Consider the following 26442-nt stretch of genomic DNA (forward strand, 5'->3'; position numbering starts at 1 on the left):
ACTGGACACACGCACAACTTCCGGCCCGCTGCTGCATCTAGGCTTCTGTCGGCTCTGCCTCGCGCTTCGAAACGGGCGTATCCGTCTTGGATTCCGTCTTGGACTCGGCCTTTTCGGACGCGGCTGCATCGTCGCGCTGCTTGGAGCGCTCTTCCTTGGCCGCCGCCTCGGCCGCCTTCTTCTTCTGCTGGCGCCGCTCCTCCTCGGGCGTCAGCGTCCGCAGCTGCAGGGCGTGGATGCCGCCCTCCTGGGCCATCTCGTCGCGCAGCAGGGCGTAGACCATGCGATGCCGCGCGGGCTGCATCTTGGTGGCGAAGACGTCGGAGATGATGACGAGGCTGCAGGAATTGGTCAGAGCAAGAAGCACAAGACAGTAAAAAAAAGATACAACCCAGTTTGGCGGAGGGGCAGCCGAGAGAGCCTTACCGGAAGTGCGTCTCCTTGGAGGTGTTGCCGGCCATGGCCTTGTGGTGGGAGTGGAGGTGCGAGTCATTGTAAATCTCCAGCGTCAGCGGGCTGAGAGCCGCAGTCAGCTGTGGATGGGGGAGGAAAAGACGTCAGCTGCGCGCATCACAAAAGGATTGCATGGTTGAACGGGTATGAAGTTGTAAGACGGTGGCGAGTTGAAGTTGAATAAAGGAGGAATCAGAACATACCTTTGCGCGGATTGCATCTTCAAGGGGGGTTGCTGAGCCCATGGTGGAAAGTTGACGGCTGACGTTGGAGAAGCCGAGAGCGTATCGCCGGAACATGGTGATGAGAATAAGAAGGAGGAAGAGAGAATGGAAGGAGGGAAAAAAAAAAAGTCGAGATGCGTCGTCGTTAGTGGAGCTGGTTGAGGCTCTGCTGGGCGGTCCCTGTGCGCCAGACGGAAATCACGAGACTTTTGGTGTGAAGCTGCTGATGGAGAGAGGCGGTCGCGGGTGTGTGAGAGCCGGCAGAATCGAGATTTTTTTTTTCTCTTTCTCTCTTAGTGGCTTGAGAGACGGGAGGTGGATGATGGAGTTGGAGAGAGGCCGTGGGTGACTTTATGTAGGAAAAATAAAAGGGAGGTGAGAGGGATGAGAGAAGTTAAAGGTGAAATAGTAAAAAAAAGTCCAAAGACGGTCCTGAGCCAGGAGGGCAAGAGCCGAGAGCAGGAGCAGCAAGCAAGGCAGTACTTGTATGTTTTTTCTTTTTATCGTTGCATGGGCAAACAAGGCGCGAGATTCGGTGAAGTCGGTGAGAAGAAGCAACAAGTGCGGCATGCATGACTCCTCCCAGAGTGGCGGCGATCCAATGAGGGGCGCTGACAGGCCCCGGGAACCATGGAGCGGTGACGAGGGGGGGAAGAAGCGGCGGGTTCCTGGACCTGGACGCTGGGCGTGGTTCCAGCTCTGCATATTCGCGGGCTTGCAAGTGGTTGCACCAGGTCAGGGGGGGGAGGGGGGTGTTTTTGAAGGGAGGGGAGGAGGAAGAGGGCGAGATTATAGTACTCGTAGAGAGAAAGAAAGAGAGAGAGAGAGAGAGAGAGTGTGTGTGTGTGTGTGAGAGAGAGAGAGAGATAGGGGGCAACAAGCAGCGAAAGGAATTCTGTCCTTTTTTCTTCTTTGTTGTTTCCCACACGCCCCCAGCATGTTTGCTAATAATGTTTATTGCTTCTTATTGATTTGCATCTTTTTCTAGGTAGGTATCTCTGTGTGTGTGTCGTTTGCCCTGCACTGGATGCCATAATTTGGGGGCCATGATCAGTAGAAATCAGCAGATGGTGTAACTCTGGAGGAGGCTAGCAGTGCGCCACCACCACTTGACACCAAAAGGCCTCTTGACCGTATAAACGAAGAGAATTTTGTTGGGTGCAGCACCTGCCCTAATACCTACCTACATACTACATACATGTCTCGACGACGGCCCAAAGGCAAAAAAGGGAAGCCAGCACGGCTAGAGGCAGGGAGCTGTACGAGGCGCCGAGTCGTGACAGCACAGGCCGTCGGCACGAAGCAGCCAATGCCCAAAGCCGCCATCACGACGGGCCTCGCCAGGAGAGACCCGGGCGCTGAGACAAAAGGCTCGATGCCGACCCATCAACTTCAACTCAATGATGAGCTCCAGGACTGCACACAGATCGATACCCAACACTTTCGATCGATGCCCGGAAAATCCCCCCCCCCCCCCCCCCCCCCCCTCCCCCACAGCAGCAGAAAGATGCCCTCTATGGCATCTCCCCCCCTCCCCCTCAACTCCCTCTCTCCTCTCCAGCAGCACTCGACACTGACAATCATCCTCTCACCTCCTCTTTGCTTGTTCTCCCCCCCCGGCTTGCCTATAGTAATACACTAAGACCATGTCTGTATTATGTATGTACGTTCCTCCAGCCGTCCTGGAGCCAAAAGGCCCCGGGCCGCCAGTCACATCGAGCAAGGGGTGTGTATGTATGTACTAGCACTCGTATGTGTGGATGAAGCCTCCTGCAGGGCTGGTTGCTTGTGCTGCGCGTTGCTCGCCCGGCAATTGGGCCAGGGCCAGGGCCTGCGTGCCACGCACCACCCACCAGGTCGGGATATGGGAGACCGCCCTTTTTAGCTCGTGCCCACCGTCCGTCTGTGTCTTTTCTCGCTCGATCGAAGCCGCGATCATGTTGCATTCAGTTTGTGCTGGCTCGTACGAGGCTTGTGTGGATATAATAGTATGTAGTATGTACTTGGATCAGCAGGGTCGGTAATAGGTACTTTCTTTAACCCATTGATGGTGCATGTATTAGGTACATGTACCTAAGCATGGAAGACTGGACATGGACCTGGACATGGACCTGGACATGGACATGGATATTGAAACCTCCAGCTGGGACACGAAAGAGAGACGGTTGGGGCATCGGAGCAGGTGAGAAAAGAAAGAGAACATGAAAAGGAAAGCGGGCAATCGGATGGAGGATTCCCTCTCAGGACACCTCAGGCGTGCAGGCATTTAACATACCGCTGCTGTTCATCTCAGGTGCATGATGCGCTGTGCTCAATCTCTCACTCACTCATTGGCAGCGCAGCTGAGATACCTTGTAAGGGAGAGCCTTGGTTATTCGCCGGCCATCTGCAACTAAGAGAGGCGGTAATTAATAACACTCGTCCAACTACTAGAAAGCTGCTTGCTGCTGGTCTTCGCCGTCTCCCTTACATGAGGCCTGGGCCACTGTATGCACAAGGCCGGCAAGCAGGTATCAATGATAAAAATATGACAACTCTGTTTTACGTCTTGGCCTCAAGAGATTGCCATTCGACGTGCATTCCGTCCACAGCAACTTGGCATCTCTACGAAAATACATACATACCTACCTTACACAAGTACTGTATGTACCAGCCAGTTGCAACGGCTCTGTAAAACCACACACACTCAAAAAACCCGTGTGTGTCACCGTTCGCCGTGATCCGTCACCCACAGATCCAGCGATGCCCACAAAGTCAGCCATCACAGCTTCTGCTCTTCCAAACCTCCAGTCACTCCACCTCACTCAAACTCAACTCCCCCCCCCCTTGGACCGTCTCCAGCCCGCCGGGTCGCCAAAAACCCGCAAAAAAAAAAAAGAAAAAAAAAAGAAAACAAAAGAAAACGAACCACCGTCCGGACCCAGAAGGTGACAGAAGCGACTGCTGGGTGACTGACAGACAGCAGATCTCCTGGCAAAAGTCGGGATGCTCGCTGGTTGGCCCCATGGGCTTCCACTTCACCCAATTCTCACACCCTCGTCAAAAGCCGCGCCTCCTCTTTTTTCCCTTTCAGTGACCGCCCTATTGCCTTGCAACACCCCTGCCTGCAACCAAAAAGTGGCGGTCCCCGCTCTCTCTCTCTCTCTCTCACACACACACACACACACACAGACACACTCACTCAACTCAACTCACCTTCTCGTCTCCCGCGTGGTGCATGGGGGCCAGCAAAGGAGTTGTTTTCCCCTCTCCGCCTTTTTGTCATGTTTATCCCGCCTGTTTGGTTCCGCAGCCCACCGACTTTGCATCTCTCATTGCCTCGGTCCCTGCTAGCCTGGTCCAGCGGCAGCATTGATACATTTCAGTTACTACTAGTCAAAGGGATGGATGGATTCAGCTTGTGCAGTCCCATGAGGTTGCCCGCGGATCAAGTCATCATCGTCCCATATGCCGTGTCCTTTGTGCAACACAACGAGCCGTAGGTAGTAACACACACAACGGTCAGGCCTGGCGTACAAGTACAGTACTACTATGTACAGCTACTAAGGTACCTCCCTTATGTATGGACAACGTGCTGCCGTGCAACCCCGTCCTGAAGATGCGTCACGTATCACCTGTGCTTCGTAGGTACTGTACGAGTACAGTCCATCTCATGGAATCCATCCCACCCGGGACACACGAGACCGGCGGGGATCAATCGATCTCCCGTCTTCCATGGGCTGAATGTTAGCGGCCTGCGCTCGCTGAAACAGCGCTGGAACCCGCAATAGAAGCACAGCACTCAATGGAGGGGCTCAGCCACCAGAAACAGCGCTCGCGGGCTGGCCTCTTCCCTCCCCGGGCAACGGCGCTCCTTGGCCCGATGTTCCGGCGGCTCGTCCAACGTGCGGGCCAGAGCCTGAGCCGAGCCGGATCGGGTGCCTAAGGCCTGGAGGTGTTAGTGGCTATAGGTAGGTACTCGTACTAGTAGACGTCAACTTGGCCTGGTGGGTAGATGCCGTCAAACAATTTTGAACCATCACCACCATCAAAAACCATCAATCACCACAACATTTGACAGCCAGCATCGGCACCAGGTATCGGCACCAGATATCAGAACCAACGCCGCAACAGCGCAAATCAGCACCGGCAGCACTGTCCCGATCGTGGCTCGCTCCCGAACGGCTGCTTGACTCGTCACTCGCAGCAGCAGCAGCAGCAGCAGCAGCAGCAGCAGCAGCGAAACCACCAGGTCGGCCGGAAACGAGGCCGCATGTCCTCCACCCCCCCTGGTCCAGTCTCCGGATTTGCACTCTACTAGTACCCCTCTCTCTGCCCGTCTGCCTCTCGCAGTGTCTCGCTCGGCTCACTGGCCGGCTTCTCTCATTGTTGGCTAGATATTACTGGGTATTGGTAACGAGGACGTGGTATCTCTCTTGCGCTGCTTCGAGGACGCCCATCAACAGAACAGCAGCATCTGAGTCTCTTGAAGGCAGATACGGTAGCCCAGGTCCATCCTCAGCCTCACCCTCATCCTCACCCTCGCTCTTGTCTTTGTCCATCCCACCCTCCTCCCCAATGATCTCCTCACCAGCCCTGCGCCGCCTCGCCTCGGCCTCCTCCTCCTCCCGCCTTCACTCGCATGGCCCCTCTTCTCTGCTTCTGCTTCCTTGCCGACCCTGCGGGGCCTCGCCTGCACCCTCCTCCTCCTCCCACTCCCACTCCCACTCCCTCTCGTCTGCTTCGCTCCCTCTTCGTCATGCTGCTGCTGCCCTCCTCTCCTCCTCCTCTTCTTCCTACCCAGCCACAGCCGCCGCTAGCATGAGGATGGCGTCCACCATGTCCGCGTCTGCGTCTGCGTCTGCCGCCGCCCTGCCTCGCCTGCCCGTCTTCGAAGCCGTGGCCCGGCACGATGCCGCCTCCCTCGCCGTGGTCCACTCGCTGTCTGGCCGCCGCTTCGCCTACGGCCAGCTGCTGGGCGACGTGCGCCGAGCCCGGCATCGGCTGCTCGAGGCGCGGGGGAGGGGCCAAGGCGAGGATCTCGACGGCGAGAGGGTCGCCTTTCTGGTAGAGAATAGCTACGACTACGTAGGTGAGCGATTATCCCCCTTTGGGCTTGCGCAGTCAAGAAGACATGTCCCTCCATAGTCGCGTCGCTCGTCAATGCGCCCTTGTTCCGTCCGTGTGTACCTATATGAGAAGTCATCCTCGCTGATATCACATGTCCTCGTCATCTACGCAGTCACCTTCCTGGCCATCCTCGCCGCCCGCGCCATAGCCGTGCCGCTGTCTCCTGCCTTTCCCATCCCCGAGCTGGAGTATGTCGTCAACCACAGCGAGGCATCGCTGCTCGTCTCGTCGCCCAAGTTCGCCTCCAAGGCCCAGCAGGTCCTGGCCGCAGACCTGACGTCCAAGCCAACCTACGTGGAGATACCCAAGCACATTGAAAGTGCTGTCGCAGACGGCGAGCATGTCCCCCTGGAAGACGATCTCAACCCGGGCCAAGCAGGCCTCATGCTCTACACATCGGGCACCACCAACAAGCCGGTAAGAAACTGTGGCCCTTTGTAGTCCTTGCTAGCCATCGCGCATTCTAAGTCCATCTCCAGAAAGGCGTCCTGCTCCCCCAGTCCGTCCTAACCGCCCAGGCCCGCTCCCTCCATGAGGCCTGGGAATACTCTCCCGCAGACCACCTCCTGCACCTCCTGCCCCTGCACCACATCCACGGCGTCGTCAACGCCATCCTCACCCCCCTCATCGCCGGCTCCTCCATCGAGTTCATGTTCCCCTTCAACGCAGACGCAGTCTGGCACCGCTTCGCAGCGCCCTTCCTCCCCCCTCCCTCATCCTCCTCCTCGCCCAACGCCACCAACGGCAACGGCAACACCTCATCCCCCCACCAAACCACCAAGGAGAAAATCACCTTCTTCACCGCCGTCCCAACGATATACAGCCGCCTCCTCAACACCCACAAGTCCCTCCCCGCCGACGTCCGCGCCGCCTCCCGGGAAGCCATCTCCCCGCACAACCTCCGCCTCAACATCTCGGGCTCCGCCGCCCTCCCCACCCCGGTCAAGTCCGCCTGGGCCTCCCTCAGCAACGGCAACGTCCTCCTCGAGCGCTACGGCATGACAGAGGTCGGCATGGCCCTCTCCTGCGGCCTCTCCTTCGCCGACCGCGTCGACGCCTCCGTCGGCTGGCCCTTGCCCTCCGTCCAGGCCCGCCTCGTCGACGTCGACTCGGGCGAGCTCATCCCCCTGGGCCAAGACGTCGATGCCCAAGGCCGCGAGCGATCAGGCGAGATCCAACTCCGCGGCCCAACAATCTTCAAGGAGTACTGGCGCAACCCCTCCGCCACGGCCAAGGAGTTCACGCATGCTGATCCCGACGATGGCCTCGGCCCCTGGTTCAAAACAGGCGACGTCGCCGTCCGCCGCCCCGTCCCCACCGCAGGCCTCAACTCCCTCCGCCAGCCCTGGGCCCACGGCCCGCTCTACTTCATCCAGGGCCGCAAGTCCGCCGACATCATCAAGACGGGCGGCGAAAAGGTCAGCGCCCTCGAGGTCGAGCGCGAGCTCCTCTCCCTCCCGCAGGTCGCAGAGGCCGCCGTCGTCGCCGTCCCCAGCGGCTCCTGGGGCCACAAGGTCGGCGCCGTCGTCGTCCTCGACCCGGCTGCCGTCCCCGACGACGGCCGCAAGTGGTCCGCCCTCGACATGAGGCGCGCCCTCAAGCCCAGGCTCGCAAACTACAAGATCCCGCAGGTCATGAAGGTCGTCGACAGCATCCCCCGCAACGCCATGGGCAAGATCAACAAGAAGCAGCTTGTCAGCGCCGTCTTTGCCGATGAGCATAGCGGCGATGAGGCTGCCTAGATTGCCCCTGAATTCTGCCCTTTGTGCATTAGACTTGTATAACATTCTCCGCTTTGACTATGTCTTGTTGGTGTATGTCGCTTCACTCGGTAGATTCCTTCATTGTATATGAAGAATATGGAGGAGTATGTCACATGCATTTCCGCGCGGCAGTACATCAAGTGTTGGAGAAAATCTTGAATCAAAAGAAAATAGATGCATAAGAGTAGAAATAGCAAAGCATTCTTGGTCCGAACATCAAACATCTATTTTTCTTTGTAAGAGGATACCTCCGTCTCGTTCCTCATCCGCCGCATGCCATCATCGTCTGGCGCGGCTCCTTGACGATTTCCCACAAAGGGACAGAACGAGAGCTCCAGAGCCAACGCCGTCGATAATGTGAAAAGGATGCCATCGCTCCACAGTCATTAGTTGCCCGAGAAGCCAAGTCCAAGCCTTGCCGTGCGCAACCCCCGGACCGAATCCGACAAAGGAAAAGAAAAGGAGTAAATCATGTCTCTGACCACAGAAGCCCTTCTGGCCAGCCTTCAATCCAGGATAGAAAAGCCCTGAGCTGGAGAGACCGGCGTAATGTGTTATGGATATATGGTTGCGGTAATGTGGGTGAAGCTGATATGGCCCGTTGTTTCGTCCAATAGTTTCAACATCTCTCTTCGAGGTGTTTACACGACATACTTGGCCTTGGCTCGGGTGCTGCCGGCGTGAGCACTGTCGGTGTGGCCTGAAAACTCAATCTGCTCGTTGGCAGGGAGCTCCAGCGTCTCCTTGAACCGGCGACCAATGTTCATGAGGATCTCCTTGCCCTTCTCGTTGCTTCGGCCCTTTCCACCAGCAACGTCTCCGTCGCCTCGTCCGGGAATGCTCTTGCCAATGGTGCGAGTCCAGACACCGATACGGTAGAAGCCCTTGCGGACGTTGACGACGACCCCCATGACTTCGCCATCCTCCTCCTCCTCGAGCGTCTCGCCAATAGCAGCCATCATGACTTGCAGCCAGAGGCGGTCGACATCGACGTTGCGCTTGTCCTTGTACTGGTAGGACCATTTGCCACCGTGCTTGTTCTGGGGATCTTCCCACTCAGGACGCACGCCAGCCTTGAACAGATGGTAGTCGGACTTGAGAGCAAGTTCTGAAACAGGAGCAACGTTGTTCTGCAGCATCCGAAAGGGTCAGCCAGGTGAAACACGGCATTGGAAAAGTCGGCACCTCTTCGCTGTTGTCAAGCGCAAGCGATTCAGTTTGCAAGCAAGGATGGACCTACGTAGACGCCCCAGAACTCCTCGACGGAATCGAAAGTAATGACCTCCTTCAACAGGTCATTCCAGTTATCGCCCTGCAAAGCACGCATGCCATGTTAGCTCCCATCCTCTTCAATCAACGCATATCACACCCCGCCACAGGCTCGCCAGCTCAACACGACGCCCCCCTTCTTCCACCTCTTTCCAGCCCAGCCCAGCCCAGCCCGTTACCCTCCTCCAGGCGCTATCGGAGGAGAAGAAAAAAAAAAAAAAGAGAGGGTGAACGCTCCATACCTTGCCGCTCGGAGGCTTGGTGAACCACAGAGTCCACTTGCTCTGGAGAGGGTGCTTGACGGTGAAGTTATCCTTGTCGTGGAAGACAGTCACAGGCTTGCCGTCGTCCTTGTTCTCCTTGGTCTCGCCCGCGTGCTCGTCACCGTTGGGGGAGATGGGGATCGAGGTGAGGTCGACCTGCTGGTCCATGTTTGCCCCGTCGACAGCAGCGCTAGCCATTGTGTTGTAAGGGGTTTATTGTTTTCTTAACAAGAGTTCGTTGGGCGGCAGAAACGATTCGAACCTTTTTCGTCGATAGAGAAGAAAAAAAGGTGAAGGCGACGAAGAGTCGAGGAGTCGAAGAAAAGCCGGAGGAGAATAAGAAAGAAGGATGAAGAAAAAGCTCGGGGCTTTTTTTTATTTTTTTTTCTTGGAGAAGGCGGGATTCGAAGATAATCGCGGGGCAGCAGCGGCTGGTGGGCGGGATGCAGGGGAAGAAGGGGGAAAAAAAAAAGCGACACCTGAAGGCGAGACTGAAGAAAGAATCTGGCGGCGACGAAGTCAAAATCAGATTCTTGTTCGAATTGCTCCTCCTATTGTCTGCTCGAAGAAGGATCGACGGGGTGCGGAAGAGAGTCGTCAATCGGAAGGTGATGGTGGTGACCGTCTCTTCTACTCCGTTCTGCTGAATGTTCGTTTGTCCTCCCAATTTGCGCCAGGCAAAACTGTCGGTTTTCGTTGGTCAAGTCGCAATTGGTGGTGTTGGGGGAAAAAATGTCACGTTTAAGCATGCCGCTAAGGAAGCCTCACCTGCGCTGCAAGGGAAAAACGAGTTGGCCTGAGAAACAAGGCTACAAGCCGCTGGATGTAGGTAAGGTGAAAGTGAAGCGTGGCAAAAGTACAGGTACTTTCCACGGCTAGCTTCTTCCTCGCTGCCTTGGGTACTGTATACCAGAGCTTGCCTCATGCTCTGAAGTCATCATCTTCCAAATGGCTTCAGTCCAGGGGAAGCTCCGGGGAGACTCGACGAATATGTGTAATTTGTCCATGTATGGCTTCCTATCTAATCCCTATCGCCTGAAGCTTCAAGCATAGATACACTGCCCATGACAGGCTCAGCAAGTAACCCTTTCATCCAGTATATGTGCTCATCCCTGCTCCATATATGTGTTTCCCCTTCCCAAATGTCAAAGAAACCCTTCCATCTCCCAATCTATCAAGGGGTAAAAAGCAAGGACATTGCTCCGCATGTGAATATATCAGAAGAAGGAAGAAGGAAAGAAGGAAAAAAGGAAAGTAAATGACCACAAAAGAAGCATAGAGAAATCCACATCCCAGTGTCCATCCGCCCTTGTCCTTGACCCTTGCCTCAAAAGGTCCTGCTTGTGATAATTAAACTGCTGTTGATCAAATCGTCATGACACCCGTTTCCTATCCTTGTGCTGTCCTTGTCCCTTTGAACCCAAAAATGTTCAGCCCGTTTTCTTTCCTCCCAAACGCCTCTTCTTGGAGCAAATATAGTGAAAGTGAAAAGAAAGAGAAAAAAAAAAAGGAACATGAAGACAGACCAAAAGAAAGTTGTAGAACGAAATCGTAATCGTGAGATCCGCGTCTTACAGAATGAGTGATGCGCATAGCAAAACGGGGAATACGCTTTTGTTTCAAACCAAAAATCCAAAGCTTTTTCTCGCTGAAAATGGAGGTTGAAGAATCGCTGGCAGAAAGGAGGTCGCAAAATACTTGAGAAAGGAAACTCAAATCGACGTCCCATTCTCCAACTTGTTGACATTCTCTTCAGTCAGAGCTTCTCCTGCTCCCGACTCGGGAAGAGAATTCTTGCGAAGGTCGGCCGGCACACCTCCCGCCGCATCAATGAGCTTCGTACCGTGAAGCATGTTTGACCACTCCTGCTCGCCTTCGGGCCGGCGAATTTGGGGTGACATTTCAACCTCAAGGGCCTGGTCAAACGGCGAGGGCTCCTCTCCTCCGTTGAGCGTAAGTGGCCGCGGTGTGATGGGGCCTGCGGGAAGCTCTTCAGACGCTGACAGGGGAGATGGATCGTTTTCCTCAATGCCGAGGTGTGGAATATCTGCATTGTCGCAATGCTCGCCCATCTCAGAGCAATCAGAAGCTGGTGGCTCCGATTGTGGGCGTCGCCTTGTCAGTGACCATCGGATCAGCATCCTCTCCAGCACCTTCATCGTCACTGGCTTCGGGAGGTAGTCGTCCATGCCGGCCTTTGTGCATTTCTCGCGATCTCCGTGTATCGCTGATGCAGTCATGGCCACGATGGGCACATGCTGAACCAGACTCTTGTATGGAAGATGATGTCGAAGTAGATGGGTGCACTTGTAGCCATCAATGATGGGCATCTGCACGTCCATCAAGATAATGTCTGGCATTTTCTTCTCGCCTTTCGATGCGCCAATCATGTAGTCAAGTGCTTCTTTGCCATTCCAGGTTGCAGACACCTGAAAGCCAAGTTTGCCGATAGTCCGCGTGGCGATCTTTTGATTTACCGGGCTAATCAACCAGGTTAGTAGCCAAATCAGACACATTCATCAGGAGGGTCAAACGTGTGAAAACTTACTTGTCCTCGACGACCAAGATATGCAATTTGGATCGTTCGGAAAGGGGCAACTCTTGTTCAGCGGGAGGGGGCGTGCGTGTAGATGCGGGCCAGCGTAATTTGGTACCGGAGCCGCTCGTTATGCCATCTGAGCCTTGAGAAGCCGTCACCTGTTCATGCTCCGAGCTATTACATGAGAGGCTCAGCTCAGACTGAAGTCGATCGGGAATAGCACCGGGCTCGACTAATGTAGGAGCCCTTGCCTCGGTCGGCTTCATGAAAGGAATCCAAAACGTTGCCTTGGTTCCTGATCCCACGTTCGACTCGAGCGTGATGCGACCATTCATCAAGTCCAGCAGGTTTTTGCAAATCGTAAGCCCGAGTCCAGTCCCCCCGAACTTTCGGGCTGTGCTTGGGTCTCCTTGGCTAAACGGCTTGAAGAGTTTCTTCCGAACCTCGTCCTCGATGCCGATCCCCGAGTCTTCAATGATGAATCGAACCTCGATTGTATCGGCTGTCTCACGCTCTTTGAGAACCGAGAACTTGACATAACCCTGATTTGTAAATTTGATACTGTTGGTGAGAAGATTGGTAATAATCTGCCGCAGCCTGCCGGGGTCGCCAATGACGATCCGTTCGTTGGCAATGTCTGTTTCGACGTCGGACAGGAAATCCAGATTCTTCCGCTCAACGGCGAATTTGAGCATCTTCCTCACATCCTGCACAATGTGGGAGAGGGAAAACTGGACTTCTTCAATGTCCAAGCGGCCGGATTCCACCTTTGAAAAGTCCAGAATGTCGTTGATCACCGTGAGCAGCGACGTAGCAGAGCTCTGTATGTTGTCAACATATTCGCGCTGCTCCTTCGTCAGCTCCATATCGCCCAGCAATTCTGCCATGCCGAGGACGCCGGTGATGGGTGTTCTGATCTCGTGAGACATGTTGGCCAGAAACTGGCTTTTTAGTCGTGTAGCCTCTTTGGCAGCAGCCTCGTTTGCCATTGCGCGTCGCTTTTCCTTGGACTGCTCTCGCAACGCTTCTCCCCTCACCTTGAGCTCGGTGACATCCATTATGACGCCAATGACTCCTTCAACACACGTCTCCTTGGTGGGCATGCCGTCTTTGGTCTTTTTCCCCAGCATCGGATGAAATCGTGTTCGATACCAGCGGTCATCTGTCACACAAAAGTCAGTCCATCAGGTATTTTCTTCAAAGAGGGAGCGGTTTCGCGTAACGTTTTTCGCGTAAAAACTTACGAAGTCCGTGTTCCTTTACGTCCTCGTTGCTCCTCCCCTCGAGAATGTCCTCAATGGGCCGAAGCCACGTTGGACGGTCCCCATCAGATGCCCTTTCGGCAATTCGGTTGAACACGGTGTACATATTTTCTCCAACATACCACCTGCTCTTTTCATGGTTATCTTCAGAGGCGCTATTCCATATCAAGGCGCCCTCGAGCATCGTAACGCGGCGATCGGGATCAACAGTGAAGATGGTGACGTGCGAGTGGGCAATGACGCTTAGCAACTGCTGGCGAGTACGCTTAGCACTCAATTTCGTCTGCATGCTCTCGTGTATGTCGGTGCTGGTTCCTATTTGACCTCAAGTGATTAGCTTCGTAGCCGGACAGTCTCCCCCCTCGTCAAGTGAACATACCGAACCACTTCTCAATATTGCCCGTTTCTTTGTCGCGTACAGCAAGGGCCCGGCCGAGGAACCACCGCCACTCGCCTTCCTTGCTAAGACAGCGGTACTCCATGACAAAGGGGTCTCCGGTCTGTACAGAATGAGTCCACCGGGAAAGCGCCTCGGCTCTATCGTCAGGATGGAATGCTCCTTTCCAGTCGATATCAACGCACTTTTGACGGGTCACGCCTGTATATGCGTGCCATCTGGTGTTGAAGAAGTCGTGAGTTCCATCGGGCCGCGCTGTCCACACTAGCTGAGGCATAGCATCACATATGGCCTTGAAGCGCTCCTCGTCACGCTCCTTGATGTGGGTGATCTCCTCCCTCATCATTGTCACATCACGGCCAGTCACAACGCCGGCGAGAAACTCGTGCGTAGTGTCGTCGTAGATGCCTTCTCCCAACACGTCAAAGATAATCTTCTTTCCGTCGCGTGCATACATGCCTATTCGCATGCTCGCAAACGGCGTCTCTGTCCGAAGCAGAGTGGATATTGGATACTCGCTGACATCTAGCTGCCTTGTGAAATCTTCGTTCCACACCTGCCACTTGGCCAGCAGATGGAAGCCATCGCCGGCGGTGTCGAGGTCGGCGTCGATGGGGAAGAGCTGCCTCGCAGCCTTATTCGGAAATATCACGCTGCCATCCTTCCACATGGCGACGACGGGCATCTGCGTACTGTCGATGAGAGCGTCCTTCATCCTGATCATCTTCTGCAGCACCGAGGGGGTGTTTGAATGCGAGTGAGACGCAATGGTCGGAGGCCCCATGGGAGGGAACGGGCTTGAGGACATGGTGATGACGCCCGGGCTGTAGAACAAGGGCGAGGTAGAGTCTCGGCTAGAGGCGACAGACGACGGGTTCGAGGTGGTAATGGACTTTTTGTCGACAGCCTCCAGGATGCTGGATCGAGCAATGACCCTTCTGCCACTGACGGGAATCGTCGGAGCGGACTGGGTGTTGGTAAAGGTCAGAGTGAAGAAGGTCTGTCTATCCTCAACCTCCCAGATCGTGATGATCATCTTGGCAAAGGCATGGTATTCGGACTCTTTGGACTTGTACCGGCTATTGAAGGTAGTTTTGGTGATGTCCTTTCTCGTGATGATAACCTCTACTGTCGCATCCTGGGTCGGCCGATCGATGGGCTTGGGCTGTTCATTCGCTTGATCAAGGGCCATGGTAGCAGTTGGCGTGGCGTCGCCACCACCAAGGTAGGACGGTCGTCGTTGCTGGCTCGAGGCCGGTGGTCGTACGCCGACGTCCGTGATCAAGGTGTCTAGGAAAGCTTCCCATGTAACCCAGACCGGGCGGCCATCCTGTATCATGTCGATGCCCACCTGTGACAAGGTCTGGCCGCGCAACTTGTCCATCACAACCGAGACCTCTTCATCACTGGTGTCATCAGATATGACACCGAGCATCCTCCCCATGGCTTCATTGGCGAGAACGACAGTCTTGAGGCTGTTGAGTATAATGACAGGGACCGGCAGGTATTGCATTGCAGAAAAGGCAACCTGGCCCGGCGATATCGAAGGCATGGGAAGCCGAAATGGGCTCTGGGACTTGGAACGGACGCCATATCCGGGGTCTCTGAGGAATCGTCCACCACCCAGAGATCGGGGACTTTGCTCAGCATGGCTGTTCATGTCCGCTGAGGCCGTCTTGGGCGGCGATCGAGCCTTGATGCCAGGCGCTCCCATGTCGAAATCGAGGTCTGGAGGACCTCGCGGGGCATTGTGGGCGGCGGGTGAGGCAGAAGAGGTGGCAGCTGGAGCAGACTGTGAAGATTGAGACTGGCTGCTCTCGCGAGCATGTCCAAGAGATGTCATGTCGTGGTCATTCCACGCATGGGAGGAGAGATGTGGAGGGAGAGGCTCGGATGCGCTTCAAAGGCAGCAGCGGGTGGGCATCCGCCGTCCTGCCTCTTAGAACAACAAATTCAAGAGACTGCTTCTGCTCTGCTGGGTTGGTTCGAAAAGCAGGTCGAGGATGGCAGCCGGGTTGGTGTTGATGATAAGCCTTGCCAGGCTCACTCGGAAGCAAGCACAAGCTGGCAAGAGTCCAGCTGGACGGGGAGGCAGTCTGGGGAGCAGGCTGAAGCAGTTGCAGGAACGGAAACAAAGGAGAAGGAAACCAAAGGAAGCACGGCAACCCGCGACTCGATGCGTTAGTGCTGCTTTTACTTGACGAAGCTATGCCGGTATCGCAATGGCGTGGTATATTGCAGATCTCGGGCTCCACCCATTCGATGGCTGGATGGGCGTCTTCCTGGAGTCGTGGAATGGGGCACTGGCTAATACAAGTCAGAGGCGAGCAACAAGGTCATAGGACGGACAGGACTGGCTGACGAGAGAGTGGCCGAGTACCGAGCTGGCAAGGCGAGTCGTAGCGTAAGGAGGGAGGGAAAGATCCGGCTGGCCCTGGCAGGACGGCGATGGAGTTGGCGGCAGGGCGAGGCAGAGACACAGTTGGCAAGGCAGCTGGAACCCTGGGAGGAGGAAGATCAATTGCGGACCGGAAGCGGGGGGGTTGAAACGAAGAGGTCGAATGAAGCGGACTTGGTGGCTGTCGACTATTCCTGTCGCCGTCGAGGGCCGCGAACAGGCAGCGTGGGGACTGGGGCTTGAGGCTAGGATTTGATGGCTTGGAACTAGAATCGACGGGACCCTGAGCTGAGACACACAGGGCAGCGGAAAGGTAAGGTAAGGTGAGGTGAGATGCGATACACGGTAGCACTGCCGGGTCCTAGCGGTGCTTGTTCCGTGAGTACGTATAGCATGTGCTGTAAGGCGGTTGGACAAGGGCGCAGGGGAGGGGGGGAGGAGGAGAGGGTTCGGGAGGAGAATGAGAAGATGCAGGGACGCGAGAATGAGGCGATTTCGAGGGCAGGGCTTGTGGCTGCAGCGAGGTCGAGGTCTGGACCTCGAGGAGGAGGTACCTCTCTCGGCCGGCAGCCGGTAGCAGACGGCCGTGCCAGCTGTGCCCAGGCGATGTTAGCAGCAGGCGTACCCTTTGGGTACATGTACCTCACCTGGTTCATTCGCACCTCTTGGCCTCGGGCTCTGGCTCGACGCACTTTGAGGGCATAATGAACCACCAACAGAAAGGTGCCGCATCAGGGGCAGTGCTGAGAGAATGCCCTTTGTCCATTACCTACCTTGGTGATTAGCCTCTGCTGCAATGCTAGGTACCAATGTGCCTATCAGGTTGACCTGAGCGGTGGGACGCCGGCGAGCTGAGACACGCCTGATGGCCTCTGCAGGTATCTTCACAACGGTAAGGTACTTGGATGCTTGCTCTGTCAACGGTACCCGTGAGAAGATGCCCGCCTCGTCCAGAACCGCTGCATTCCACCATCATCATGCAAGTATAAGGCACATTAGTAGGCAAGGTATTACCAGCACACCTCACCTGTCATCGACTGAGGTGGTTCCCGAGCAGTATGTACTAGTATTATCGTCCAGTAGCTCCGGCTGGACCCCTACCTGACTACCTATGCAGAACCTGCTGCATCACCTCCCTTCCCCCTACATAAAGAGGCGTCCAAAGCATCTGCCCAGGCCAAACAATCCGTCTTACGCCCCGGCAAGACAGATCCTGGATTTTAGCCATGGGGCGAATAAAAATGAGGCGGCCGCTGGTCCTGGGCGTTTCGGTTCGGCTGGCGGGAGACGCGGGCCAAGTGGCACATGGACAAGAACGAGGTGGAATCGGGTCGAGATCAGAAAGCCGCATGCAAACAGATGCGGTGGATCTTCTGGAGCTGGAGCATGCAGCCTTCCTGCTGAGGTACCGTGGACTAACGGGGGGAACTAAGGGAAACAAGGTCACATCTGGTAAGGCCAGGCATATGGCATGGGGGCCTTTCGGACTTTACCAGACCGCACATTCGCACACCTCAAAGACCTCGGTGTCCATGTGCCCCGTCCAAGGTGAGACGCCAGTCCTGCCCACAGCCAGCCGAAGCAGGAGGGAGCAAATGGGAAGAGGACGAGAACCGGGAAGATGGACATTTGGGTTCTCGGTTTGCGCCTCCGATTCGGGCGTGTGTATGTATGGCGCTCCGGCCTCGTCCTAGTCTTGTCTTGCCATGGTGCGGGTGCAACCAAAGGGAGGGAGCCTGAAAGCCCGGTGACCCGTCGTTGCTGCGAGGCATGCATCCATTTGACTGAACCCCTATTGCCCGCCCTATTTGCCTTTGCCATGAGGGCCATTGTCGGGAATCTGGGCAGCTTTGTTTAGGGCAGCCGGCCGTGTGGGTGGTGGGACGTCACAGACGGGCATGAAGTTCGACCCATCCGACTCCATCGTCGAGCTGCGGTGGCGACTCCAAAAACCAAGCGTGCTGCAAAGCTTGATTCCAAGGACACGAGAGGATCAGCAGTGGCGCCTCACGTCCTGGCGAGGCCGAACTCCAGCAGGAAGCTCCACGATCAGCCTTGCGGCTCCTATGTCGTCACACCACTCCTGCGATCGAGAGGAAGAAGAGCGTGAGATTTCCGCCCCTCTTCTAGTCTTATCACGCGTCAATATTGCCATTCCTTCCATGCTCTGAATAACTTGTTTGGCACAAGGAACGAAGAAATCAAGAGACCATCGTAATAGTCCAAGCCATTACATTGTGGCTGCTAATGCGGCCGTTGTTCCCCCCCCCCTCCACCAGCAAATCCCGAATCCCTCCCGATCTGACTGGCTTGACCCATGCCCAGCTCGTCTCGACATGCTCGAGTTCCCAAGGGCCCCTCCGACATGCAAATCACTACTGCAGCTAAAATGGCTTCATTTTCTGCGCTGAGACGTTCAGGGGGGCTTGAGTGCTGCAATTCGTGCGCCTACTCGTAATACGGGCCAGACACTGAGAGGGCAGACAGACCTGATCCACCCGACAGGACAGCTCTTTGAGAAGCCAGTAGGTAGGCAAGGTGCGGAGATGCTGTACAGTGTACACATCCTGCAGCGTCTACGCCTCAATCATCTAGAACAAAGAGCGGCGACAAAAAAAGACTCAAGGGGTAAGAGACAATACGAGCATCTGATACGCCAAGCACGTTGGCAGCGCGGCGTCTCTTTAGATTCTCTTGTCCTGCTTTTGTCGTCCCTCTTCCAACGGGCGCAAGACCGGCGACAGGTGCCGCACAAGGCGCAGGGCTTATTAGGTGAAGGCTGCTAATACTAGCATCATGAACCTGGTTCACTCCATCCTCGTCACATCAAAGAAGGTGAACATGTTGGTGAGTGTGAGCTATCTGGGGTCAAGGTGACAAAGCTGGAATACTACATGTAGCTTGGATGTCTTGGCAATGCTCTCCTCCTCTTCAAAGGGCCAACCATCATCCCTCCGCCATAGTCTACGTGCTCGTCACAGACACTGGAAGCTTTGCCGTATCATGAATGACCTAGGTATACTGTAGTACCTAAGTATGTGGACCATAACCACTACAGGACTTCATAGTATGGACCCTTTGGCCCATGGACGACCAAGACCCTCTCCCATCTTCTCTTCCTCCCAGGCTCGCTCTCTCTCGCCCGCCTCTTTTTTTTTTTCTTCTTTTCTGATGGCAAGCCCGGTTGCCTTGCAAGGAGCACCCGGCTTGGCTTTTGACTGGCTGCTCACGAATAGCAAGCCTTCGCACACAAACCTACCCACAGGACCCCTGCCCGTTACCGCTGTTTGCAGTCGACCAGGGGTCCTCCCGATTGCTGCTGAGCAGAGCTCGGGATCCACCCGTTGTCCAGAACGTGGACGAGCTTCGGGTGATGGACAGTTTGTGCTATTATTGTGAAGTTTGCGGATGCCGAGTTCTATGTATGTAGATGAAACTGACCGACTATGTTCATTGTCATTCTATTTTGACCAGACATGAAGGGACTCGTATCGGGCGATGTAGTGTCATGGTCATTATAGGTACTCATGTTGAAGAATTTTAAAATGCTTCATTTACTACCTAGGTATGGAGAAGCTGCAAAACGGATATCGACATCTGCACCCGTACAGAGCATGCATTTCCACGGCTGAAAGGTGCCAGCATCAGATAACGTGTACCGGTGTCCGGAGCCCGTTCCTTTCATCCATCCTCCCTCCTCCTCCTCCTCCAACCCCTCCTGTCTTGGGCTGTTATGTCTCTCTTGTCTCACATCCCCTCGTCTCTCGCACGAGTAGGTAATACTTCGCTGTACATTTTTTTCCGAGATGCGACAATTCACAATTCAATTTCTCCGACTTCACTCAAGCCACTCAAGGTACCTCATACAAGCCTGTCTCGTACCAGGTGACATCCATGCATCATCTCCATGGGGCGGGCAGACTATTTTGTATCATGAGCAGCACTAACACAACGCACGCGGGCTCTCACAGGACGGAACGAGGTCCGTCCCAACGCCAGCCTCCCACTCGCCCGCCGCATTTGTATGTACCATGCAGGCTGCTGCAGCCATCTGAAACAAAACTATCAAAGTCGTATTGGATAAAAAAAAGTGAGGGTGCTAACAGATGGAGGACCTGTAACCACGCGCAGGAAACAATAAGCAGAGACGTCGCTCGCTGGCCCATTCAATAGGTACATGTAAACCGCTCTCGAGTCAAAACAGCCTCAGCTTCAGATCAAACACCCCAACAGACAGAAACAGAACAGACAGAACAGATTTGGTATTAGACAGACAGACAGAAAGACAAAAAGGACGGACAGCGAATCGCATCAGAACAAGCTCGAGCTGGACCCATCTCCACCAAAGGACGATCTAAACTCCATTTTCCAATCGGCGCCTTTCCTAACCGTCGCCCCGGCTCCAGAATAAATGGACAGCAACACGAGACGGACCCTGGTCTCAATATTTTCTCTTCTTTCTTTTTTCTTTTCTTTTTTTTTTTCCTCTCTCGTTTGCCCAGGGAGGGGGGAGGGCGTCTTGCTGCAAGCAGTAAAGTGCCCATGTATGTACATGTAGGTCGTGCTTTAGCTTCAACACCACCATCAGCCAGCTTGCCAAGCTGCCAGTCATGCAAAAAATGACTCCAATTTTGGTACCGCTCGTGATGCGTACATAGGTAGTGAATCCCATGCAGCAAAAACAGCTCGAAGTTTGCATCTGCCACAGGTCGGGCAACTCCACAGCAGGCACTCCACGTCAGGTTGAGACAGGCCAAGCCCAGTCCAGACCAGTCCGATGCTTCGGCTTTGGCTCCTCGCTAGCAGTGACAGTCTTATCGAGAGTTAAACTTCATCTGCCCGCAGGTAGAGCAGGTCCACCACTGCCGCTCCATTTCCGTGGCGCAATACTCGCAGCGCCAAGTTGCTGGAGGTGCTGGAACTGGAGCCTTATTAGCCTGGCTAGGGTTCGCTGCTGCTGCTGGGCGCTGAGCTGTTGTTGTTGTTGATGTTCGCCGTGTCTCGCGAGGGTTCGTCTTCGTCCTGGGCGGACTGCTCGTCAGGTCAATCACAGCCGGCCTCGGCCCAGGCTGTCTCGGCGTCACCGGCGCGTGTACCGTTGCCTCGCTGCGCTCCACCCCGCAGGCACCGCAGCACAAGAAGTTCTGAGGGTTGTGCAGAGTGCATATCGAACAGATCCAGAACTGCTCGCCGTCTGGCTGGCTAGTAGGCGCCATTCTCTGGCTGCCTGTAGCATTGCCTCTGGCGCTGCCGCTGCTGTTGCTGCTGCTACTGCCCGAGTTTCCATCAAAGGATACCCCCGTGCCCGCAGTGCCTTTCATGACTTTCTCCGCAGGCGATGAATTCATATAGGACCCGCCGCCCAGGTTGGTCATCTCATCTTCCTGGGCTAGCTCCCACAGAGCCTGCGCAATGGCAAGGTCGTTGGCCTCGTCCTCTTCCGCCTGCGTGCGGAACCCGTTCCTGGACGCTGTATCAGCAATGGCGCGGATCTCATTGTCGCTCAGCTTGTCCGTGGCGCAACCCTGAAGGGCCTTGTTGCGCTTCTCAGCCGCCGCAGCAGCCGCTTGGCGCAGGTTCCGACCTGGCCTTGGCGGCCGCGACACATCACCTCCGCCAAGCCGCCGTCCCGAGCCGCGAGTCAACTGCTCGTGAGCCTTTCGCTTTTCCGCCGCAGAGCGGGCGAGTCGCTGCACTTCGCGGACCGGCAGTGCCTGCCTGCCTCCCAGCCGATGGCCCTCGGACAGGAACCCTTCGCCTGTGTATCCCTTGAAGAGAAGGCCCTGCCATTCGTCGCGCAGCTGGTCCCAGAGGGCGTGGAATTTGCCGTCGTGAGGCCCATGGACAATGTGGCACAGCTCGTGCAGCATCGTGTCGACGATGCTCTCCGTAGCGAGGAACTGATTCTGGTCCTGCGGATAGCGTAGCCGCAGGCATATCTTCATGCCGCGGTTGACGTTGAGGCCTACCACCCGTCAGTCAGACTACCAACCAGGCTGGACGAGCTATGCATCCAAAGTGCCATGCGCACCGAGTAGGTTTGTCTCGTTGGGATAGAACTCGGCCAGCTCCCTGACCTTCCACCCGCGGTTCCGCATGATGGGCTTCACGAGGGAGGCCACCTTCTTGAGGATTGTCAGCGCCTCATCTGCGCGGCGGAACTGCGCGAGGTGCGAGTAGGACAGAACGAGGGGATCGTGTTCCGGCATCTTGATTTTGTCTGGATATATAATCTGTGTCCGGGATATCAAACCACAGCCCGCTGAGCACGAAAAGAAGGGGTCTTCAAGTGTGGTGTTGCAGGACAACGCAGCAGAGAGGAGTCTAAAGAGAGAAGAGATCGCGGTCTACATGACTTCAAATGTTCTATCAGGTCTTCCAGTGACTCGCCACGTCACAGCAGATGCCTTGAGTCGTGTCACCACTCAGGCATTTCGACCTTGCCATGTTCACGATTGGGATTCGACGGCTTTCTAAGCATCATTGAAAGGCAAGGTAAGGCGCAAAGTCTACGCGGCCTGATGACTAAGCCCGGTGCCGGGTGAATGAGCAACGCCCTTTGGCTCCTCAGTAATATTTTCACAGCGAAATCAGAAGCTCTGGCAGCGATTAACACTTCGAATCAAATGTTCCCTATATGTGATATTCTGTGTCTGATTGCAAATGTGTGATTCAAAGACGGGAAAGGTAAATGAGAGACGTTGAGGTGACCGATCGTCTTTCGAGTATGACACGCCCCTGAGTCGTGGTGATCGTATGTACCTACCTGACACTCGAAAGTCAACTTACAGGAGATTATGTACACTCCTACAATAGAAAGTCAATCTTTTGCTCAGAAGCAAACACTGAGTCTACCAGCTCTGCAAAACTGACTCACTCATAGAATCTAGCCGTATGAGAAATGAAAAGAGACACCGTCGTACTTCTCCCACCAGCAGGGCTCATTGATGCCTTTCGGCATATGGAGCAGAGAGACTCATTTTAAGGCTCTCAAGCAGTTCCAATACCACGGTTCTTTGCTAATGTCAGAAACTGCTTTCAAGCGGGTAAATTAGTCCATCTTGTTTAACTATCCCTTGCCTATTCATCGCTCGCCAATACCATCTGGCTACCGGGGGACTCCGGAGCTGCAGGCAAAGACACACTGTGTAATTACACGTTTGGCAGGTCCCGTTTCTACAAGTCCACCGGGCGTCACATGGACCCTGAACAAACTGAGGTGCTCAGCAAATAGCACGACAGCGAGCCCTCGCAGCTCAAGACGTACACATGTTCTAGAATGGTCCCGGTCCCCCCCTTGTATCCCAGCTGTCACGTCTACAAAGAGCGTAAGTATCCTTATCAACACCACCCGTTAGATCGCCCTACAGATGGATGTGAACAGGGACTACGGGGCAAGGATGGCCGTTGACACTTGTAAGCACAAGCCTGTCATTTCTCTCTCGCAATATGCATGCTATATATGATAGCCGTGGTGCGTGTGGCCACCTGATTCGGGCCGCTGAGAGACAGGTCAATGAGTTATCAGTATATATTGTCTTCTCCTCATACATGCTGAGGGGGGCAGACGCTCCAATGGGGATGTGTGGCATGCCTCCTTGTCAAAGGCTGCAGACCAGCATCACCCGTCAGTTCTCGACTCGCTTGTTTCGAGACATGACAGGTTATCGGCATGGAACTTTGTGGAGGTGGGATGGCCCAATCGCAACAGGCTCCTCCAGTGCTGCTGCGAACACCCAAGAGCGAGACACTCCATACATATGCGTTGCGCAAGAGGATGGTGGTATGACACCGGTGCATACAGACCTGTTTTCTATTGTTGTCATATCGCTTCGACATATTCCACCGATCCATGTCTCTTGGTATAGCATCTCACATCATCCCGCACATTCTCCCCTCTCATCCGCCGCTCGACTACCCGCGTACCGACCGGGGTAACATCAGCATTGAAGCAATGTTAGCACATCGAGTGATCCCTCAAAATCTCCTGACATCAGAGCCACTTGGCCACTGATTTCACACCTCAGGCCTTGGATCAAAGAAAACACGCTGGAAGAACGTGCAATCTGCGAGTCGTGGTGGTGCCAGCACATGCAAGCTCTATACGGAAACACACCAAGACTGACAGTGACTCTCAATCTCAAGGTGCGTACCTATATCCAGAACTACTCATACGAAAAGTCTTTCCACCGTGCGACTATGCACAAGACGCAGCGTTGGCAAGTCAGTCATGTTCATTCTGCGCAGACCAAATCGTCTTGATCTATATGACTCTCCCGCAGACAATACAGGTATAACACACGTAAAACGGTGGTTAGGAGACTTGCCCAGGAGACGTCGTCTTACTTACCGCGACACACAGGCAACGCAGATGCTTGAAAGGCTATGGAAAGACGGCTTCACACCAGCGGGAACTTGACGCGATGACATTCAGTCGATCGGTGTCCAAAGGACAAGCAGCCATGTAAGGTCAGCTTCGACAATCTCGAGGCTATAATGAAGCCTTTGACCGTCTCAGGCACTTCTTTATATTAAGTAGGCAACAGTAAGGTCGGCAACACCATCTGTCAGAAAGACTTTGACATCGCGCCCGTCCTGGTGCGGACTGACTTTCCAATCCAGACATCAACGCAAGAGAACGGATCAGTAGTATTGCGCCTGCGGCTCCTTTTGATCTTACGACATGCGAGAAATTTCTCATGGTTCCAGCTGCATGAGTTTCCAAAATCCATTTCTTTGGGCTCGGGCTACAATACCCCTCCCCTCCCAGCAAAACCAGGGTGAACATGTTTTGCTCGGCAGATCTGTCAGAGGAGCCATGAGGCCAATACGGACAATCGCACTATCATTGAAACGGGTTCAAGCTATAGTAAAGGGGGTCCAAGTCGCAGTAGGAGTATCATCAAAGGAGTCCAGCAAGCGTCTTCTCCTTCGTCTTTGTCTTCGTCTTCCTCCGCTGACTCCTTATACCACCCCATGGTATTCGCATTCTCAGTAACTCGACGAGATCTCCCAGGTCAACAATTGTGAGTAACATGGTTGTGCAGGATAATCTTGCCTTCTACCCAAACCCGTCCATTCCATCTTTCATCAATTTCAAGGTCTGCGAGGGCTTGATACCAGTCGCGGCCTCGATCTCGTGGTGTGAGCAAACCTTGTCCATGAAGACTACGAAGCAGGTTCGCATCGTGATGTTACTCGAAGGCGTGTTCAGAGTCGTATAAAACTTACAAAGATAAGAAACACGTAGGAAACAGAGCCTGCTGCTACAAGGCGAATAGCATTAAGACCGAGCACATACGACCATACCTTTAGGGCATGCGGTCTCGTTTAACGCTAGATTTCCGTAACACAGTCTACCGAGTATGGATACATCAACTGGAATTTATAGAACGTAGGTACTTCAGTAGAATAGAACTACATAGCGCTAGTAGCAGAAAATAAAGGCCCTTTTCCTTTATAGATATCAGTAGTAATAGTAGGTAGGAATAATAGGCACCATATATATGCCTAGGAAGAGTGTGTAAGCTACCCTGGTGTTTTTCTTCCACAGCCTGCTTGTTAGGTACAGAGGTACGTGAATAACGGCTGTCAGCAGCTCTTGGGTTCTGTTCAAGGTCACGTGATGCGACTTATAAAGGTCATCGAACCAGGGGGTCCTCTCTTAGTAGCTTCTTCGCCCCACTCGTTTCCTGCACCTTCCTCCTGCCCAAACGATCCACCACCGACGGGGTTTCCTGTTTCGATGCTGACTCAGGCCCTTGAAGCATTCCAGGTGTCGCTGGCTTCGCAGGGGGAGGAGCAGCCACCGACAATCACATATACAAACGTCAAAGAGCTCTATCAGGTGATTAGGCAGGTTCCAGGCGATTTCCTCATTGTCCAAAGTATTTACCATCTAGCGTAATTACATCCCTACCTAGGATATGCTATACTAAATACTCATTATCAGATGTTTCTCCTGCTGATTTTGAGGAAATCAGCCGCCCAGAACGTCGCGGTTTTCGCCTGCGACGTTATCACGCCGACAGGAGACTGTTAATCATCACAATACCTACTGCCCTACATGAAGCACTCCACATGGGCATTTACCAGGCGTTCATGTTTAAGATTGGTCCGATAGCGCTAGATATCTGGAAACCAATCGGGAGGACGACCTTTCGTCCACAAGGTCACCCTGGAGACGGTGGTGAAGGCGACTCAAGTGGTGGCCCAGTATCAGTTCGCCACGGTCCGCACGCCTGGCCAACCCTGGTCATCGAGGCAGGAGATTCCGAACCGTTGCATGCCCTACGAGACGACATGAGATGGTGGTTTTCCGCATCAGACCATCAGGTCAAGATTACTCTGCTTGCCAAGTTTGACCACCGTCTTCGACAGATTATCATTGAGAGATGGGAGGAAGAAGAAGCTGCCACCCGTCCTGGCGCTACAACAACCAGAAGGGCAGCGATGTCTGGCGCCAGTCAGCCTGTGTTGAAGCAAAGCATCACCATCACACAGGATCCGGCTACTGGTTCACATCAAGTCGCTTCTAGTATCGCTTCTAGTAGAAGCGACTTGGTGCTTCCGTTCCGGCTGCTCTTTCTGAGAGATCCAGGCCCAGAAGAGGGAGATTTCATTATAACGACTGAAGATTTGCAGCGTTATGCACGAGTTGTCTGGCTGGCCGTTGAAGATTAGCCAAGTCAGGGGTCCTACATGTAGACATCAATACAACCATCATTCCAGTGTTCTCTTCTGCATGACCAGGTAGGCACTCTCT

The 26442-nt window shown here is 54.5% G+C and overlaps 5 protein-coding genes across 5 annotated transcripts; 1 reads left to right on the forward strand and 4 right to left on the reverse strand.

Annotated features, from left to right (window-relative positions):
* Positions 1-163: 163 nt before the first annotated feature.
* On the reverse strand, positions 164-698 carry TRIREDRAFT_34197 (uncharacterized protein; the record flags this gene model as incomplete). The annotated part of the gene is made up of 3 exons (XM_006965523.1): positions 164-338; positions 427-533; positions 657-698. Coding segments are annotated over 3 exons (324 nt in total), but the record flags the coding sequence as incomplete, so codon positions are not given.
* Positions 699-5495: 4797 nt separating this feature from the next.
* On the forward strand, positions 5496-7528 carry TRIREDRAFT_4069 (uncharacterized protein; the record flags this gene model as incomplete). Its single annotated transcript, XM_006965491.1, has 4 exons — positions 5496-5748; positions 5899-6203; positions 6266-6460; positions 6569-7528. 4 exons carry the CDS (start codon positions 5496-5498, stop codon positions 7526-7528), a joined length of 1713 nt encoding a protein of 570 aa, XP_006965553.1.
* A 662-nt stretch (positions 7529-8190) lies between these two features.
* Positions 8191-9249, reverse strand: TRIREDRAFT_62345 (uncharacterized protein; the record flags this gene model as incomplete). The annotated part of the gene is made up of 3 exons (XM_006965728.1): positions 8191-8679; positions 8790-8861; positions 9061-9249. 3 exons carry the CDS (start codon positions 9247-9249, stop codon positions 8191-8193), a joined length of 750 nt encoding a protein of 249 aa, XP_006965790.1.
* Positions 9250-10793: 1544 nt separating this feature from the next.
* On the reverse strand, positions 10794-14939 carry TRIREDRAFT_62751 (histidine kinase; the record flags this gene model as incomplete). Its single annotated transcript, XM_006965729.1, has 4 exons — positions 10794-11562; positions 11630-12782; positions 12865-13197; positions 13262-14939. 4 exons carry the CDS (start codon positions 14937-14939, stop codon positions 10794-10796), a joined length of 3933 nt encoding a protein of 1310 aa, XP_006965791.1.
* Positions 14940-20491: 5552 nt separating this feature from the next.
* On the reverse strand, positions 20492-22085 carry TRIREDRAFT_22402 (uncharacterized protein; the record flags this gene model as incomplete). Its single annotated transcript, XM_006965509.1, has 2 exons — positions 21709-22085; positions 20492-21642 (listed from the first exon to the last, which is right to left on the reverse strand). The coding sequence occupies exons 1-2, from the start codon at positions 21884-21886 to the stop codon at positions 20492-20494; spliced, it is 1329 nt and encodes a 442-aa protein (XP_006965571.1). The 5' UTR covers positions 21887-22085.
* Between the last annotated feature and the right edge of the window lie 4357 nt (positions 22086-26442).

This window comes from Trichoderma reesei (assembly GCF_000167675.1).
Source record: "Trichoderma reesei QM6a unplaced genomic scaffold TRIREscaffold_10, whole genome shotgun sequence".
NCBI classification, from domain to species: domain Eukaryota; kingdom Fungi; phylum Ascomycota; class Sordariomycetes; order Hypocreales; family Hypocreaceae; genus Trichoderma; species Trichoderma reesei.